This window comes from Schistosoma haematobium, chromosome ZW (genome assembly GCF_000699445.3).
Source record: "Schistosoma haematobium chromosome ZW, whole genome shotgun sequence".
In the NCBI taxonomy this organism is placed as follows: Eukaryota; Metazoa; Platyhelminthes; class Trematoda; order Strigeidida; family Schistosomatidae; genus Schistosoma; species Schistosoma haematobium.
Genome location: NC_067195.1, coordinates 82,572,421 through 82,588,409, shown reverse-complemented (window position 1 = coordinate 82,588,409; position 15,989 = coordinate 82,572,421). Strand labels below are relative to the sequence as shown.

Below are 15,989 nucleotides of genomic sequence, written 5' to 3'. Positions count from 1 at the left end.
AACCGTTTCTCAGAGTGATTCACATACATTTCTAGTTCCATGGATCATTTTTATCAATCTCGAGAATATTTAATCAACTTTCAACACCTAACCCTCATAGGTCTAGAGAGTTATTCGCTGACATTTTGCGCCTACCTTTTTGTCCTTACTATTTTCGCCACAATAAGAAATGTGACGTTAGGAGGGTCTAAAGAGAATTATTGAAAAAGTCATATCTAATATGATACATTTCCAAGGCACTGTTTAATATGGTAAAGAAACAAGGCAACAGTTTCAGTTTATTTGCAAAATACTTGAAATATTCGGGGAGAGGCAATTAACAAGTAAGCTATTACGAACGAATATGGGAGCCAATTAACTTGGAAACGTCTCTAGATCTAAAACTATGATGTGATATAAATCTCAATCTACGAATCGTCTTTTTCTCACTTAGGATGAATTGCCTGGCAAAATTTCCATTGTATGCAAATTTATGGACGTTTTCTAACGTTAATTAGTCAATCATAATCAGTGTATAGCCTTTGGAAAATATGCTTTAGCTCAAGTTGGCAAATCCCAATGGCACTATGAAACGGGATTAACAACACGAATGGTAGAGAAGTCGAAATAATGTAGTAGTAACGAAAATGAGAAGTAAATATTAGGAGTATGGTTCGAAAAAGTATGAAACTATATTCATATTGGGTGAACAAATATGAGCCACTGTTATTGATTTCGAGCCACATTATAAAACTGATTGCGGTAATCAGTCGGATCTCAAACAGGTGGACTTCAAATAAATATAGTACCTTCCCTTAAATCTTGAAAATTATTCTGTTCCAGGGAATAAAGCAACTTATCCTGATACATTTATGTTTATACTCATCCGTTTATTTATTACTAGACGTTTTGCTCTTATTTCTAACCTGTGCTTGATATATTTTACTAGAATTTTTCAAGATTACTGGTACCCTGAAATTTCAAATGCTTACTAGTCTTTCCTGATCATAGCTCACTGAGCTGCAAAAAAGTGGTAGCACGAGCCAATACAATCTTGTAGACGCGAATTAGTTTTCATTTTGTCACTATATATATGGGACGTTGCCGAGCCCTGCAAAAATTCGTTTGCAGGTAGAAGGAGCCTTGGGAAAACTCAATTTAGACTTGGGTCGAAAAGTAATTTCTATATATTTCATAGTTAACAAACAACCTAGAAGATTGACATTACTATTCATACTACACATTAAAGCTCTACCCGTTATTTACTGTAACTGATTTATCTAGTACAAGTTTGTTCAGCCGACTTTTAGGAATAGTGATACTACCTCGCTGCTCAAACCGAGGTAGGTAAAACGAATTTCGAGTTTACACTCAGAATGGTCAACGCTAAAGTATATAAGTGTCATGAAGTTAGCTGATGCACCAAACTATAATTTAATAGGACCACATAAGTACTCGTCAGTAAGGAATAAACTAAATTCAACCTAGTTTCCCAACGTTACTTCCGTACAAAGCTAATAAAACAAATCGAACCAATCTGTTTATAAAGCACAGGAAAAATACTTCAAGAAAAATAAATAAAACCTTACTTTTTTCAGTATCACAACTGTTGGAAGATATGTCATATTTCTTTAAATCCAACATAAACTCAAGATGTTTTTTTTCGACTTCAGTTTGAGCAAGGAGCGATTCGTTTTCCTATATTACCCATGTTATAAATATCCACAATAAAGTTACCTCCAGTTTTGTTTGTGTGTACTTTAGCTCATCTCGAAGCCAACAAGTTTCTTCAGTTAACCTTTGATTGTGCAACTGTACCTTCAGCAGCTCAGCTTCCAAATGTTCGATATATTTGGCAAATGTAATCATAACCTTAATATTTTTAGAAACTACTCTATACAGAAAAAACCTCTGAGTCGTCTAATCCCTTTTCGATTTGTTTTAGTGCAGCTTGAATTATTGGAATTTTCTCTTGATTAAAGACTTTCTCACATTCTAGACTTGTGTTAAGATTTGGTGATGAATGACTGTTTTCTGAGTTACAAAATGTACTTAAGGCAGATAAAGCTTGTTCATGATCCTGTTTCAATGATTCGAGTACCAGTTGAGCTTGCTTAATACTTTGCTTGACATGAGAAGGCATACCCATTACCAAAGCAGCATGACAAACTTCAGTCTGAAAATTCATGAAGTGACGGAAAAGAATAATAATAAAATGAAAATAAAATACTCAACATTCACTTATCCCATGATATGCTTTATTCCACTGAAAATTACAGCTCTTACTCCTGAACACCTAAGTGACCTTAATTTATTAGTTTGACTCAAAGAATTATGTTTTATTAACTACTAGTCACAACATACATTTATTTGGAAATGGAAAACACATAATGCGATCGGGGCTTGCTTTCATATATATTATATCAATGCGGTTTATCCCCGTCACTCACTGGATGGACTTTATGAAGGTGTTAGGAACTAATCAAATTAGGCACTAGGTGTTTTAAGGACCAACATCTAGTATTCTTGTACGCTAATACCCTATCTTCCTATCTTGGATAAACTTTGGGGAAAAGCCCTAAAGTGTTATATGATTCTGTGGAAATATTGGGAAAACCCAAAATTTCCCCAAAACTATGGGGGTTTTCCTCAGACCTAGGGAAATTTTAAGTTTTTTGCTGTTTTCCTAAAATTTTGCTAGAGTTTTTTATAGTTGTTTCCCTTAAATTGACCCAAACCAGACGAAATTTTCCCAAAAATAGGGAGATTTCAATCTCGAGATTGAGATCTCAATAGGTATAAACCACTTAATTTTTTTACATTTGCACCCTGGTGTTATACAATGATTTTGGCTAAACACAGAATCTAATGAAGTTAGTATGTACACTTGGTAAGAATAGTTTTAGTGAAACGGATACACAATAAAAATAATCATGATTACGACATAATCATGCAGTCTAGACCGGAGTTTCTTGATGTGGGAGATGAAATCTTGAGTAACGTACCAATAGAACCAAAACAATATCCTTATTTGTTATGCACAAAACTAAAAGAAACCTTAACTACACACAATAACAACAAACCAATCTCAGCAGTGACCTTAAAGATATCAGTTGGGCGCTTTCAGTCAACCAGAAATTGATGTGTGCTTCGAACATTGTCAACAAATATTGGCACTGACTATATGTCTGAATTACAGATGGTAAAAAAGTGGGCATATAAATGCGTAATTCTCCTTCATGAATCTGAAGAAACAAAATATTAGTGATAAACAGAGACAAAACGAAAACACTTGCAACAAACATCCTACATTTTCAGCTTCTGCTTGAAAAGGACAGCAGGCTTGATGGCCTGCGTAAGTCCCGTCAAAAGTAATTTCTCAATTGATCCAACTTTCTTTTGAATGGGTCGACACATAGCTTCAACCGCACGTTAGTGTAGGTGGTCCTAATTGTTGATAGTTAAATGGGGAAGTCGTGTATCAGTAACTAACTCCCCAATATAAAAACAACGTCAAAGACTTTTTCTCAGAGCTTTTCGAACGCGAAGTTTGGTCCTAATATGACTTGCATTCCCCAAACTTTTGCTGTGTTCTTACGCAACAAAAGTACCATTTTTGATCTAAAGAATCTATTTTGAGCTATACGATTAGTAGATTACTTTTTTGAGTTTCACCCAATTTAATAGTTAACTGTGGTTTTGCCTCAGCTTACTATTCGGTTTTTTTCGTTTTTTTTCACGTAAAGACAAGTTCAGTTTATCTCACCCGTTTTTAGTGTATTTTTTTAACGGTCTTAGGCTTTTGCTAGCATCTGTAATACAGTTTGCGTAAATACAGTCATGAAAAATTCATGCAAACGACCTGGATGCCGCTTCGTTGTTACATCTGGCGTGCAGTGGGACAACTGCGAAGGTTGGCTTCATGAAGCTCTATGAAGATCTCACAGCAACTGCTTACAACAGACTCAGTAAGTAGTTTTTCCGAGCGACATCATTGTCCTATTGACAGGTCAGCACACTTGGAAAAAGACAGTCATAAAAAGGATAGACAAACAAGGGCGCGCAACGAAAAAAGTATATATGTAGGGACGTTGACAGGTCTACTATCGATGGCGCATGCATTAGTACTAGTGATGACATGGTGAAACTCAGCACCATCATAACGTTGACGGTAATAGACTCCCTCAGCAAACTCAGGTATCCCAGCTCAGGATCCTTGAATGCAATAATGGTTCCCAAAAACTGTGTAAGTGATTGAACCCACGTTGGCAGAGATAAAAGTACCAGGCGTCACCGTCTAAGCTGAGCATCCCAAGTATTGTACGGAAATCAACTGGTGATGTGATCGCACCGTCTACTCCCAAGAATGTCCGCTCGGTCATCAAAAAGCCTAGGATTCAGAAACGTGCTTCGACCTCCAAACAACAAGATGCTGAACATAAACGCACCGGAAAACCTGGGAAAACAATAATGGTTTTTGATGACTCTAATAACTATGAACCTCAAAGACAATCCTGACGTTCCTCTCAGTTTGCAGGACAAAAATGGCGGAATGCTCTGGGAAGAATTGAACAAGAAGCTTGAACTTCCTAGAATAGAGCCTTTGACGGTCACACGGCTCGCTCAGGGAAAGGAATCTAAGCATCAAAATCACCCGGAGTTACTTCATGTAACCCTTAAGAATGCTAACGACGTAGAGGATGTCCTGCTAGCTAGCCATTTACTGAAATCCAATGGGAACGTATGAATACTGCCCAACATACCGTATTCTGAGCGCAATCTCATCCGGAACATCCCTAAAGAATCTCGCGAGAAGTTTTCCACGGAAGAAATAATATTGTGCAAGGTGTACCGGAAAACACGGACCCTAGTCAAGCGAACTCTGATATTAGGGAATGGAGATTCATCAAGCAGTCCTTGAGGCTCAAAAAAATACTGACCCAACATGTGACGAGACTAGCAAAAAAGGACAGTGATTCTAGACCCCGGCTAATGAGGATAACTTTTCCATCCTCCCATATGGTGCTTGCAACTCTGGAAGCATTTCGTGCCAGCAGACGTCGGTTGCCAACTGGAATCCATATGCACCCGGATAGGCCACAAGACGCCAGGATCAAGCACAAAGGCAAGCTGGAGCTGACCATTCCATTTGTGGACTATCTGGATCATAAAAAACGTGTAAAGGACAGGGCCTACCAACTCGGCAAATCTTATGTAGACATGCTACCTGTCCATTCATGTAAGGCTCATACAGACAAACAGGAAGAAGCTCCTGTGTTTCAAATTGAAAGCATAAACTGCATATACATGAATGCCGCGAGTCGACCAAAAAAATGGATGAGCTACGTGAACTTAGCAATGCTAATAATGCTTGTCTGATAGGAATATCTGAAACTTGGATATCTTCTCAGTTTACGGACCAGGAGCTAGCAATACCTGGGATATCTTTGTTTCGCAACGACAGAACAATAGAAATTGGGGGTGGAGTAGCCGATCCTGCTTGGAGGTACATCAAGTGCACAACCATGTGTAAGATCCATCTTGAGTGTTTTGTGTGTGAAAATCCCTTCATGTATGCACTCGCAGTTTGTTCCTATTGATTCCTTTAGTTGTACATTGTCAGTCTCCTTGGTTACATTTGAGTTGTTGGGCAGAACACAAACGAACTGACAACAATGCCCCGTACAGGCAATACAAATATATAAGGAACATATGCACGAAGGCTATAAGAGAAAACAGGATTCAGTATCAGATAAAGCTTATTGATAAATTTGTCTCCAATCGGAAAAGCTTATTCTATTATGCGGCCTCTCTTCGTCAAACCAAAACTGAAGTTTCACAACTGCTAGGTCTTAACGGCCCGACCAACAACGACGGCGACGCCGCTAACCTTTTGGCTGAACAATACGCTCGGACATTTCGACCGAACCCCATCAACTATACTGATAACAGCTTGATCTGCAACTGCACAGGACTTTCCGTAATCAACCTGCTCGCTGACTTAGTGTTCCGGAAATTGCATCACCTAAGAAAAGACACTTCTCCTGGTCCAGATATGGTTCATTCTGCTATACTGAGGGAAGCAGCCTCAATCCTGGCAACAGCGCTTAGAGTGATGCCCCCACATTCTCTAAGCCGAGGCAAACTACCGGAAGATTGGAAGCTAGTTCACATCACAGCAATTTTCAAAGGAGGTTGACGCAGAGAACCTTCAAGTTACCGACTGGTGGCTCTTCTCTCTACACCTTCAAAAATCATGGAGTCCCTGATATGCGATGGTATATATGAATATTTACTGTCTTTAAATTTCTTCTCACCCCAACAGCATGGTTTAGGAAGGGTTATTCTTGTATAATCAACCTGCTGACTGCGGTGGACAGATGAGCTTGACTTTGATTACAATTCGGATGATTTCATAACTACTGTTGTTTGTCCTTATCATGAAGTCACTTCCAATGAATACTATAGCCAATGTGAGAAATATGTTTTAAATGAAGCCATGTTAATTATAACTTGTGGATTTGAAGATCCAACATTATTTCGTGAGAAAGACTGGTGTTGCAAAATCTGTAGTCCAACTTCTAGATATCAATGATTTCAGTACAAGAACGACATGCTGATCATGTACATTTCCAGGACCCAGTTGAGTCAGTTCCAATTTCAGTCGTTTATCCTAATGCTAACGAGTATATTCTAGATCACACAGAATTTGTACTCAACACAAAATCTGACAGACACATGATGAGCATAAAGTAAAGATGTTAGATCGATGACAGAAACGTAGATTACAATATAAGTTTCAGCGGTTGTAATCTTTGTATTAATAAATGATTCTTTTGTACTTGGTGCCTGCCTGACTTTTAATTCCGAATGAAATACGTTTGTTTGCGCTCACCTAGTACCGTTTGGCTTAAATTGCGCTATTTCGAGGAATCATAGTTCATAAAATAGCTCAATTACTTCTAATCGTCACAGTGGTAAACAGTCGCCTGTAATCGGGTGCTTCCAAGTAGTGTAGTAAGATAACCATAGGACCCAGATTGAAATTGGCGTCCAAGGTCTATAGCGATAGTTGGGGGACAGACAAAGTTTACTACCCATCGTTTGATGAAGGTATGAGCCACTATTCCAGTACTAATACCTTTGACAGGTGATGCTTCTGGTCATCGTGTGTAATGATATAGTAGTGGTATTGGTTCCTAACCACACGACCTTTGAACCTGAGCGTGTTAGGGATGCAGAGGAATATACCAATAATTATCATGTTAAGTCCAGTGGTGTCCTTGGACTTTAAATGGACATTTCCCATTGGTCGATATTTGTTCACGTGTTAAATATTGTACAAAATGTTGTTTTCTATTTTATGGTACGATGTGGTATGCTTGATTGGTATATAAACAGAGCATGTTTGAAATATAACGATTCATATCTCAGGGGTTGTGACTTGTGTTCTGGACTCAACTGGCTGAGCTAGACAGGGAGGCGGGGCTAATCGGAACTTTAGGTCGTTCGTACGTGTTTACGTGTCACCGAATCGATCGATAATTCGCTACCCTCTAATCTGCAGCATCACAGTCACAATAGAGCGTATAATTTCTGAGGAAATTTACATTTAACATGTAACAGCAAGAGGAAGACAACAATAGTGAACGCACCAACAAGGAATCGAAATGACATGTCTCGATTATTTAGGTGCGACCTTTCTTTATAATCTCCTGTCTTTTGCATCAAATGTATAACTTTCTTTCAAGCTCAAGCGTTTTGTTTAGAAATGCTAGATATCACATTGTTGATCATCATGATAGGATGGGTCAATGTAGATGATTTACTCGTAAGATCTTTTCAGTCAGCCGGTCAGGTACAACGTAGGACCAGTCACGTATATGCATCGGTCCAAGTTTCCACACCTCATTAGCACAACATGATGAACACCAAATTCATAAAGTAGTTACTTCAATAGTAGTAATATATAAAAGAAAGATTGTGTATAAGGATATAGTACAGGAAGAAAGGATTAGTTGTTGGAAAGAAAGATATAAAGCAATTTTAATTTCACGGTTTAAGGAAAGGCAAAGAATGTATAAACCTACACCATTGTGGTCGATTCTGAGCCATGTCACTCAGATTCTCCAACAGTTGGTTTCGATAGTCACACGGACCCCAACCGAGTAATCTTCATCTACCATCATGGCTCAGACTAGAAGTGACTTCAAACACTGATGCCATGTCTTGGCTTTTCCGTTCCAAACTTTCTTCCATCCGCCTCCACAACTAGCCAGCACTGAACATTGTGGTAATCGGTGTTCAGGCATGAGTAACACGCGACCCAACCATCTGAGTTGACGAATATCTTTTGGAATAAGTAGTTACATCATGGCAAATCTGCAATTTTGGAATTAGGTCTATTACTGTAGTGGCAAAGATAGATGAACTTCTGTCGATTTAGACCAGTGGAGGTAAGAGTAATCTAGTAAAGGTCATACCGAATCAAATGAACACGGTCGAAATGAGGAGATCGGTATGAACCGTCGATAGAAGCTTATCAGTGTGCTAAACGTTCGTAGTTGCTTGATTTCACTCTCTTCTGGACAATCCAGGATGGCCGCAACTTCGCTTTTTAGAGGTTGGATATCTTGAGTATCAACAGTATGTATCAGGAAAGCTAGGGAGTCAGTTCCGACTTGACATTTCTGAATGTCTACAGTAATGCCGTGCTTCAGCAATCGTTCGAAGATGATATGCAGATGCTGGAAATGAGACTCTTTGTCCGAATTCTCAATCAAGCAGTCATCGAAATACTCATATTTGAAATTGAAACCTCAAAAGATGTCATCGATGAGCCTTTGGATGGTTTACGCAGCACTTAATAAGCCGAAAGACATGCGTAAAAACTCGCAGACACCGAAAGAGGTGATGATAGAGGTTTCAGGAGTGTCAGCAGCCATGGGAATCTCCTTGTATGCTGTGACCAAGCATGTTCCAAAGAAAACACTTGTACCTTTCAAGATAGCTGTTAAATCGTGGATGTGAGGCACCTGGTAACGATCGGGAATGGTCTTCGCACTCAATTGCCGATAGTCACCAGTAGGGCGGCAATCGTTGCTGTTCTTTTTAGGGACTATGTAAAAGGGAGATGCTCACAGTCATTTTGATGGCCGATAATGAAAGAAACTGAAGTGCAAGTGTGTGTTGAAAACGCTTTTGCTTCCGTAAGCAAGCGACTTATGCAGAAATATCTGTATACACGCGTTCATATAGCATGTGAAAACAAAAATTATCACATAAAATTGTTGTGTGTTGAGAATTTTAGTAAGAAATATAGACAGAGATGTAGAATACGGGTAATGGAATAAAAAGAGATTCAAATGGTTCACATGGTTGTGGATGGAATAGAAGATTTTGCTTAACAGGTGTTATGTCCCGATAAGAATAATGAGTGGTAATTCTTGGGATTCATTTATGGACCATTACTATACGTATGTTTTTGTCGTGTAATTGTTATGTAATTAAACTGTTCATGATCATTTCCCTCTTAAAATGAGCTTTATTTTGACCTATGACCTATTATCATACGATTTACTATTCTTGAGCTATGACCTGTCTGTTAATTACTATCTCCCTCATCCACAGCCACTTTTAGCTAAATATTGTACAAATGTGGTACGCTATGGTCTGTCTGGTTGATATATAAACCGAGTATGTTTGAAATAAATGATTCATATCGCAGAGGCTGAGACTTGTGTTCTGGACTTAACTGGCTGGGCTAGACAGGAAACGAGATCAATCAGGACTCTAGGCTGTTCTCACGTGTTTTATGCGTCACTGGTTCGATCGATAATTCGCTGCTCTCTGTTTGGCGGTATCGTTGCGTCACACAATAAACAGGGCATACAGATTTACAAGTTATAACAACAGGCTTCCGTGTCTAGTAGCAGTGGGTCACCAATGACTACAGGCAGGAACCTAGGTATATTAACTATAATATATTTAAAAAGAAGGAACTTGGTAACTCATAATAAGATGTTATCCTTAGTCCTTAAGAATAGGTCAAGTTGCCTCTTAAAGGACTCCTGGGAAGTCGCTTGGACTAGTTCAGTCGGCAGCGGATTCCAGCATTTGACAACTCTTGAGGAGTAGAAGTTGTGTCTACAGTCCTTCAGCCATGTTGTATCTCCAATTTCTGGGTGTTACCCCTTAGGTTTGTGTTGGGACTAAGCCTAAGTAGGTGTTCAAGGGGATGTCCAGAAGTGTTAAGGATACTGTAAGCCATCAAAAGGTCACTTTTAAGACCTCTATACTCTAGTGGGTAAAGGTTAAGTGACTGAGAGCGCTCTTCATAAGGTTTGAATTTGAGTCCCCGAACTGATTTCGTGGCTCGCCGATGGATACGCTCCAGAGTGTTCTTATCCTTTTGGAGTGAGGGAGGGAGTACTGTTTCCATACTCTATATAGAGACGAGTAAAACTGTTGAATATTATGTGGAAATTTCTTCCATCGAGCTGGCCAAAAATGCGCTTCAATGTTACCAGCGCAAGGTTTACTAGAGAGGAGTTTCTCAAGTTGTAACTGTAGTCTGCGACATGTCTCAGATGGACTACTTTATACTTTGAAATGTCGAAGGTAAGTCCGTTATCGTCTGCCCAACTTTGAAGTCGAGTCAGGTCCTCCTGAAGTGCCTGTATATCCTCTTGGTTGCGTATTTCTCTCCAAAGTTTCACGTCATTAACAAAAAGTAATAAGTCTGACGACACCTGTTGTGGAAGATCATTTATATAAATCAAGAAGAGGAGAGGTCCTAGTACTGAGCCCTGGTGGACCTGTAGAATTATGGTCTACTATGATATTAGTACTGCGTTAATAATAGACCTAATCCTAAAATTGTAAATTTGTCATGATATAACTGCCTAATCTACAAGATCTTACGTGGAAGTCACACCATCGACTACACCAACTCACTGTATCGTATCAATTACAAATACATGATGTAGAACAGGGTTAGGCTAGAGAAAGAACAATATATTTAATATGAATAGAAGATATAAGGTAACATTCAGCAGGGACCACGCCTGCATGGTCGAGCCATGCCATTCGATCAACTCCAGTCAATTCAACTCATTGTTCGCGCCTTCTCCATTGTTAGGTATTTCTCCGCGTTAAATATTGAATATCTATTTTCTGAGTAGTCTCGTGTTCACAACTTTGTGGATTGTGTGGCTATTGTCCAATGCCACTACAGACCCCACTAGAACATTCCATAACCTGAGATAAAGTAAAGTTAACCCTGACCTTAAAGTGTCGATTTTTCAGACATGAAGTGAGCCAATCAATTAGAAATGGTTTGATACCCAATCATTTAAGCTTTTTATCAAGTCAAGTCCTAATATGCCGAGGGATGAATGTTCTATCAAAAATAGTTCTCCCTACTTGATGAATTCCTATAGGTCGGTGCGTCAAACTGTAAGGGGGCATTACACTCATTAATCTTGAGAGGAACATGCTTTTCATGGTTATGGGAACCGGTTCTCTTAAGAGCTATCTTTGCTTCAGCTGTTCGCGGCTTGAATCTCCTAGAATACACTTTCGGTGTACGGCGTTTCCGGTTTTTTTCTGCGCGAAATATGGAAGAAATGCTTTACTCCAAAGTTCGTTTATGAATAGAAAATCTGTGTTTTTGTAGTATTTTTAGACGGTCTTGGGTTTCCGGTCCTGGGTCTCCTTTACATTCATACACTCCTGGTGAGCACCATCATTTGAATGTATGTCTAATTTCTCTGTCATAGCACCATCACGATGCCAATATGATGAACAGAAGTACTCGAATTATTATACGAACTAGGATTCCCTCAAATAGTTCAATTTAAGCGAAACAAAACTAGGGGAGCACAAATGGACGTGTTATATTCTGAATTCAAGGTCAGGCAGTCACCAGGTACAAAAGAATAAGTGGGTCATATAAACACTACAACTATACATAAGCAAATCGTCTATAGAACGATTTTACAAACAGTTAAAAGCTTCACTCAGCTGAAAGTGAATCACTGCTGACCTGTAATGGCATTGAATCCTAACCACACAATCCTCAAAGCTGGAAACGAGACAACTGAGAAACAAGATATTTAAAATTTAGCGCGGAGAAAAACTTAACGATGGAGAAGGCGAGAAGAGGGAATTGACTTGAATCCGAGCGAGTGGAATGGTTCAGCCTCGCAGCTGCAGTTGCTCAGTAAAACTTGCTTTACTTATATTAAATATATTGTTCCATCTTCACCCTGAATGAGTTTTACAGCATACATTGGTGGGTGATCTTATCCGCAACGCAACCATGTAAACTTAATGTATCGCACACTGTCGTCTGTGCGTTCAAGTAACCACAGATTTTGCCATTTCATAATGTATTTTTAATTAAATAACTAGATTATGTAATTAATTTTGATCTGTTTTTAATTTTTATTCGCCACGTCTGACTGCGTTACACTGTATGTCCATTGCACGCTGGGATGATATCTCAAGTCATAGTGAGTTTATTCACATAGTTGATTGTTTCCAGATAGACTGTCAGTGTATGATGTTACTGAAGAAAGGTTTTTTGTACTGTAAACTACGTTTCTATGAACAACTGCCTGTTGTCTTCAGTATGAAAGCAGTATATATGCATCCTTCTTTTTTTCTTAGGTAAGTTCAACTGGCCTATATTTCCTGTTTTGATTTTATCGGCTTAATTGTGTCCATTTAACTACTTTGAGCAACATGTCTTTGCAAGTGAAACAATAACTATGACACTTGCTTAGTTTAGTGTTCTTGGTTGTCGTATAATTCAGTTTAGTTGAAAGAATTATGATATACTTAAGTATAGTGCTTGAAGCCTGTAACGAAACAGATCAATTTAGTAAGTAGAGTTGCCTGTTTCCAATGTGTATACGGATTCAGATCAGTCTGATTAAAAATAGGAAAAAACGTGCCTTTGATGCTGTTGCTGTCATACGTTATAAGATAGCGGTAAGTATGTTTGGTGTTTATTTCTAGACTGTACAACTATCACTGACCATATTTCATTATCACTGTCATTAAACAATTTCCCCAGCAATAACATCGGTAGCAAGTTAGCTAAGCGTCTGAGCTTTAAGTTGCCCGCAAAACAGCAGTATACAATCTTAGAAGATGAGTGTTCTGTGTCTCAATTAAATGCAGCTGGCTGTGGACAAATGTTAAGAATCTTTTTGACAACTGGGACTTTTAGTTTATCAGACACTTACTCTGCTTGTATGTTTTCCTGTTAAACTAGACTCAGATGCATGGGAATACTTAAATGGGAGCAAAATAATAACAGCCCATGTTATGCTTTGCGCAAGTAATAGTAGCTGACCTTATCTAATATTGATGAACTCAAGGTAAATCACAACTGCATAAATTCTTTGCTAAAAAACATGTAATTTGGTTATTTACCTATTCCACATTTCTGACTAAATTCATCAATATTTTTTCATTTAGAATGCAACAGTAGTGAGCCTTCACAGACACTAAAAACTATTTCGCCCTTAGAACTATGGCCCTATGGAACTGTTTACGGGAGACCCAACTAACAGCAGATTACAAAAACAATGCTGGACGCCCATTTTAGTCTCACAACCACTTCCAGTATTTTTTGACTTCCTTTACTCTTTCGTTTGGAAAAAAACAACAAAAACTGCGGCTCAACATTACCAATACAACTTTTAAATGGGAACTTAGTTTAAACCTTTGTTTGATATTCAATTTTTAATGGAAGTTCTTGAATAAATTTTTGAATTTAATGCTACTTTGTTTTATCTACTTAATCGTTGCAAGATACTTGTGATAAGCGAGCCTCTCAGCACCTAGTTCATGTGTTCAAATGGTTGTGGACTGAATAGAAACTTTCGCTTAACAGGCTTCCGTGTCTAGTAGCAGGGGATCACCAAATCCTGCAGGCAGGAATATAGGTATGTTAACAATAAAAGAGGAGAAAGAAATTGGCAAATCATAGTATGATACTATCCTTAATCCTTAAGAATAGACCCAGTTGCCTCTCGAATGACTCCTGGGAAGTCGCTTAGACTAGCTCGGCCGGCAGCGAATCCCAGCATTTGGCAACTCCTAAGGAGTAGAAGTTGCGTCTACAGTCCGTCCTGCTATGTTGTGTCTCTAGTTTCTGGGTGTTACCCCTAAGGTTAGTGTTGAGACTAAGCTTAAGTAGGTGTTTAAGAGAATGTCTAGAAGTGTTAAAGATACTGTAAGCCATTAGAAGGTCACCTCTAAGACGTCTATACTCTAATGTGTAGATGTTAAGTGATCGAAGACGCTCTTCATAAGGTGATTTGGTGCATATCTTCGTCATTTTCTTGGGAAACCTACAGACTCGGGTCCTTTCACAACTTATTCTAGCCACCATGAGTTGCCACGGCAGCTGATGGATGGACACGCGTTACACATCCTAACCGTCCCTGCGTCTAATCTCATAGCTTCTTATTCAAATGTCATATGACAAGCAAGTAATGCCTCTAACGACACTAATGGAACACGAGCAACTCAAAGGCACCCTGTATGGTACCTTACATTGGTCTACGCACTCACTTAGCTCTTTAGTGAGAATATTAATACGGTCCTGCTGAAAATCCCATGAACCCCTATACCTCCATCAAAACAAATAAGTCTGTATTTGCAGCATATAGCAATTTTATTATTCAAAAGTAAGATATAACAGTTAGAATTGGAGTGAAATGGCAGTATACAGCAGATGCACGTGGTACATGTTTTCATCGATTAACTGAAACAGAGAATACGGATATTAGCTTAACAGGCTTATTTAGAAAGACTAGTGTCTAATTTGAACTTACTGCGTGAGAAAGTTATACTGGAACTACGAATGTTGTAGAAATAGAGCTTCTCGGGGCGTACGAAACACTCAGACTGTAAGATAAATAATTCGAATATGAAGGTGAAAATTTGCAGGTACTTTTCATCGTAAGGGTGAACATATTAGGTACCAGTTGACATCATACCGTAAGAAAACACAAATTTGCGAGTGGTGAAGTATGATCTATAAAAAAGTGAGCTTAATAACAGTTAATTACATTTTTACTCCCTGATCATGACCCCTCGGCTTCCTTTTATGGCCAAAACAGCAAACATACACTAGACACTGGTAGCAGATTTCCGCCTTTCAATGTTAAGCTTGCTTTAACGCATTGAGTAATGAGTACAACCCCTTTATTACTGTTATATGGCATATTTTTCATAACAAACCCTCTGCAATAGATTGGTAGCGTCTGTGACTTCACCTATAGTTGTCGGAAGTCTGGGTCCTTTCGAAATCAGTACCGATATACCCTACTGCTGGGCACTCTGTATAAGTTTGACTCGTTGGTGGGATAGTGTTGTCCATAATACTGAAGAAAATTAAAAAAACGCACATTGTTTCCTTTCATTTTGCCGATAACATCATAAAGGACAGTTAGGAACGAACATGCGAACAGTTAGAGTCACAGGCGACAGCAACAATTATCTTAGCTAAATAAAAACGAACTTCGGCTTCGGATATCTAGAAAACAAGGTAAAACATAACCGATTGTCGTTTAAAAACGTAAGGTCTTATGTTAGTACTAGCCAGCTTAGCTGAATAAATACAGTGACTTCACTAGCAGCAGGTAAAACCCAGAAAACGAAGCAAAATCAGGAAAAACTTTGCTCCAACGTTCAGAGTATTACACTAACTTCTGGATTTTAGCACACTGAAACATCAAATTCTGTAGCTACACAAAAGAAATAGCGGAAAAAAACAGAGAACGAAGAAAGCCGGCGGACATTTTATAACACAAGACTAGCCAGATTGCCCGAAGAAATACATTGACTTGAGTAGAAGCAGCAAAAACCCAGAAAACATCGCTGATTCGAAATAAACTTCACACAAACATATAGAACATTACACTAAATGCGGCATTTTAGCACACTGAGACATTAAATTACATAGCTACACAAAAGAAATAACTGAAAGA

At 38.6% G+C, this 15,989-nt stretch overlaps 1 protein-coding gene across 1 annotated transcript in view; it reads right to left on the bottom strand.

Annotated features, from left to right (window-relative positions):
* Window positions 1–2,167, bottom strand: part of SIPA1 (Signal-induced proliferation-associated protein 1) — a gene marked incomplete at its 5' end in the record, with an annotated part of 160,168 nt that extends 158,001 nt beyond the window's left edge. Inside the window, 3 exons of the mRNA XM_051212474.1 lie at window positions 1,569–1,677; window positions 1,717–1,851; window positions 1,889–2,167. Of these exons, the coding sequence (XP_051072656.1) occupies window positions 1,569–1,677; window positions 1,717–1,851; window positions 1,889–2,167 (523 nt within the window). The remainder of the gene's footprint in view (window positions 1–1,568; window positions 1,678–1,716; window positions 1,852–1,888) is intronic.
* Between the last annotated feature and the right edge of the window lie 13,822 nt (window positions 2,168–15,989).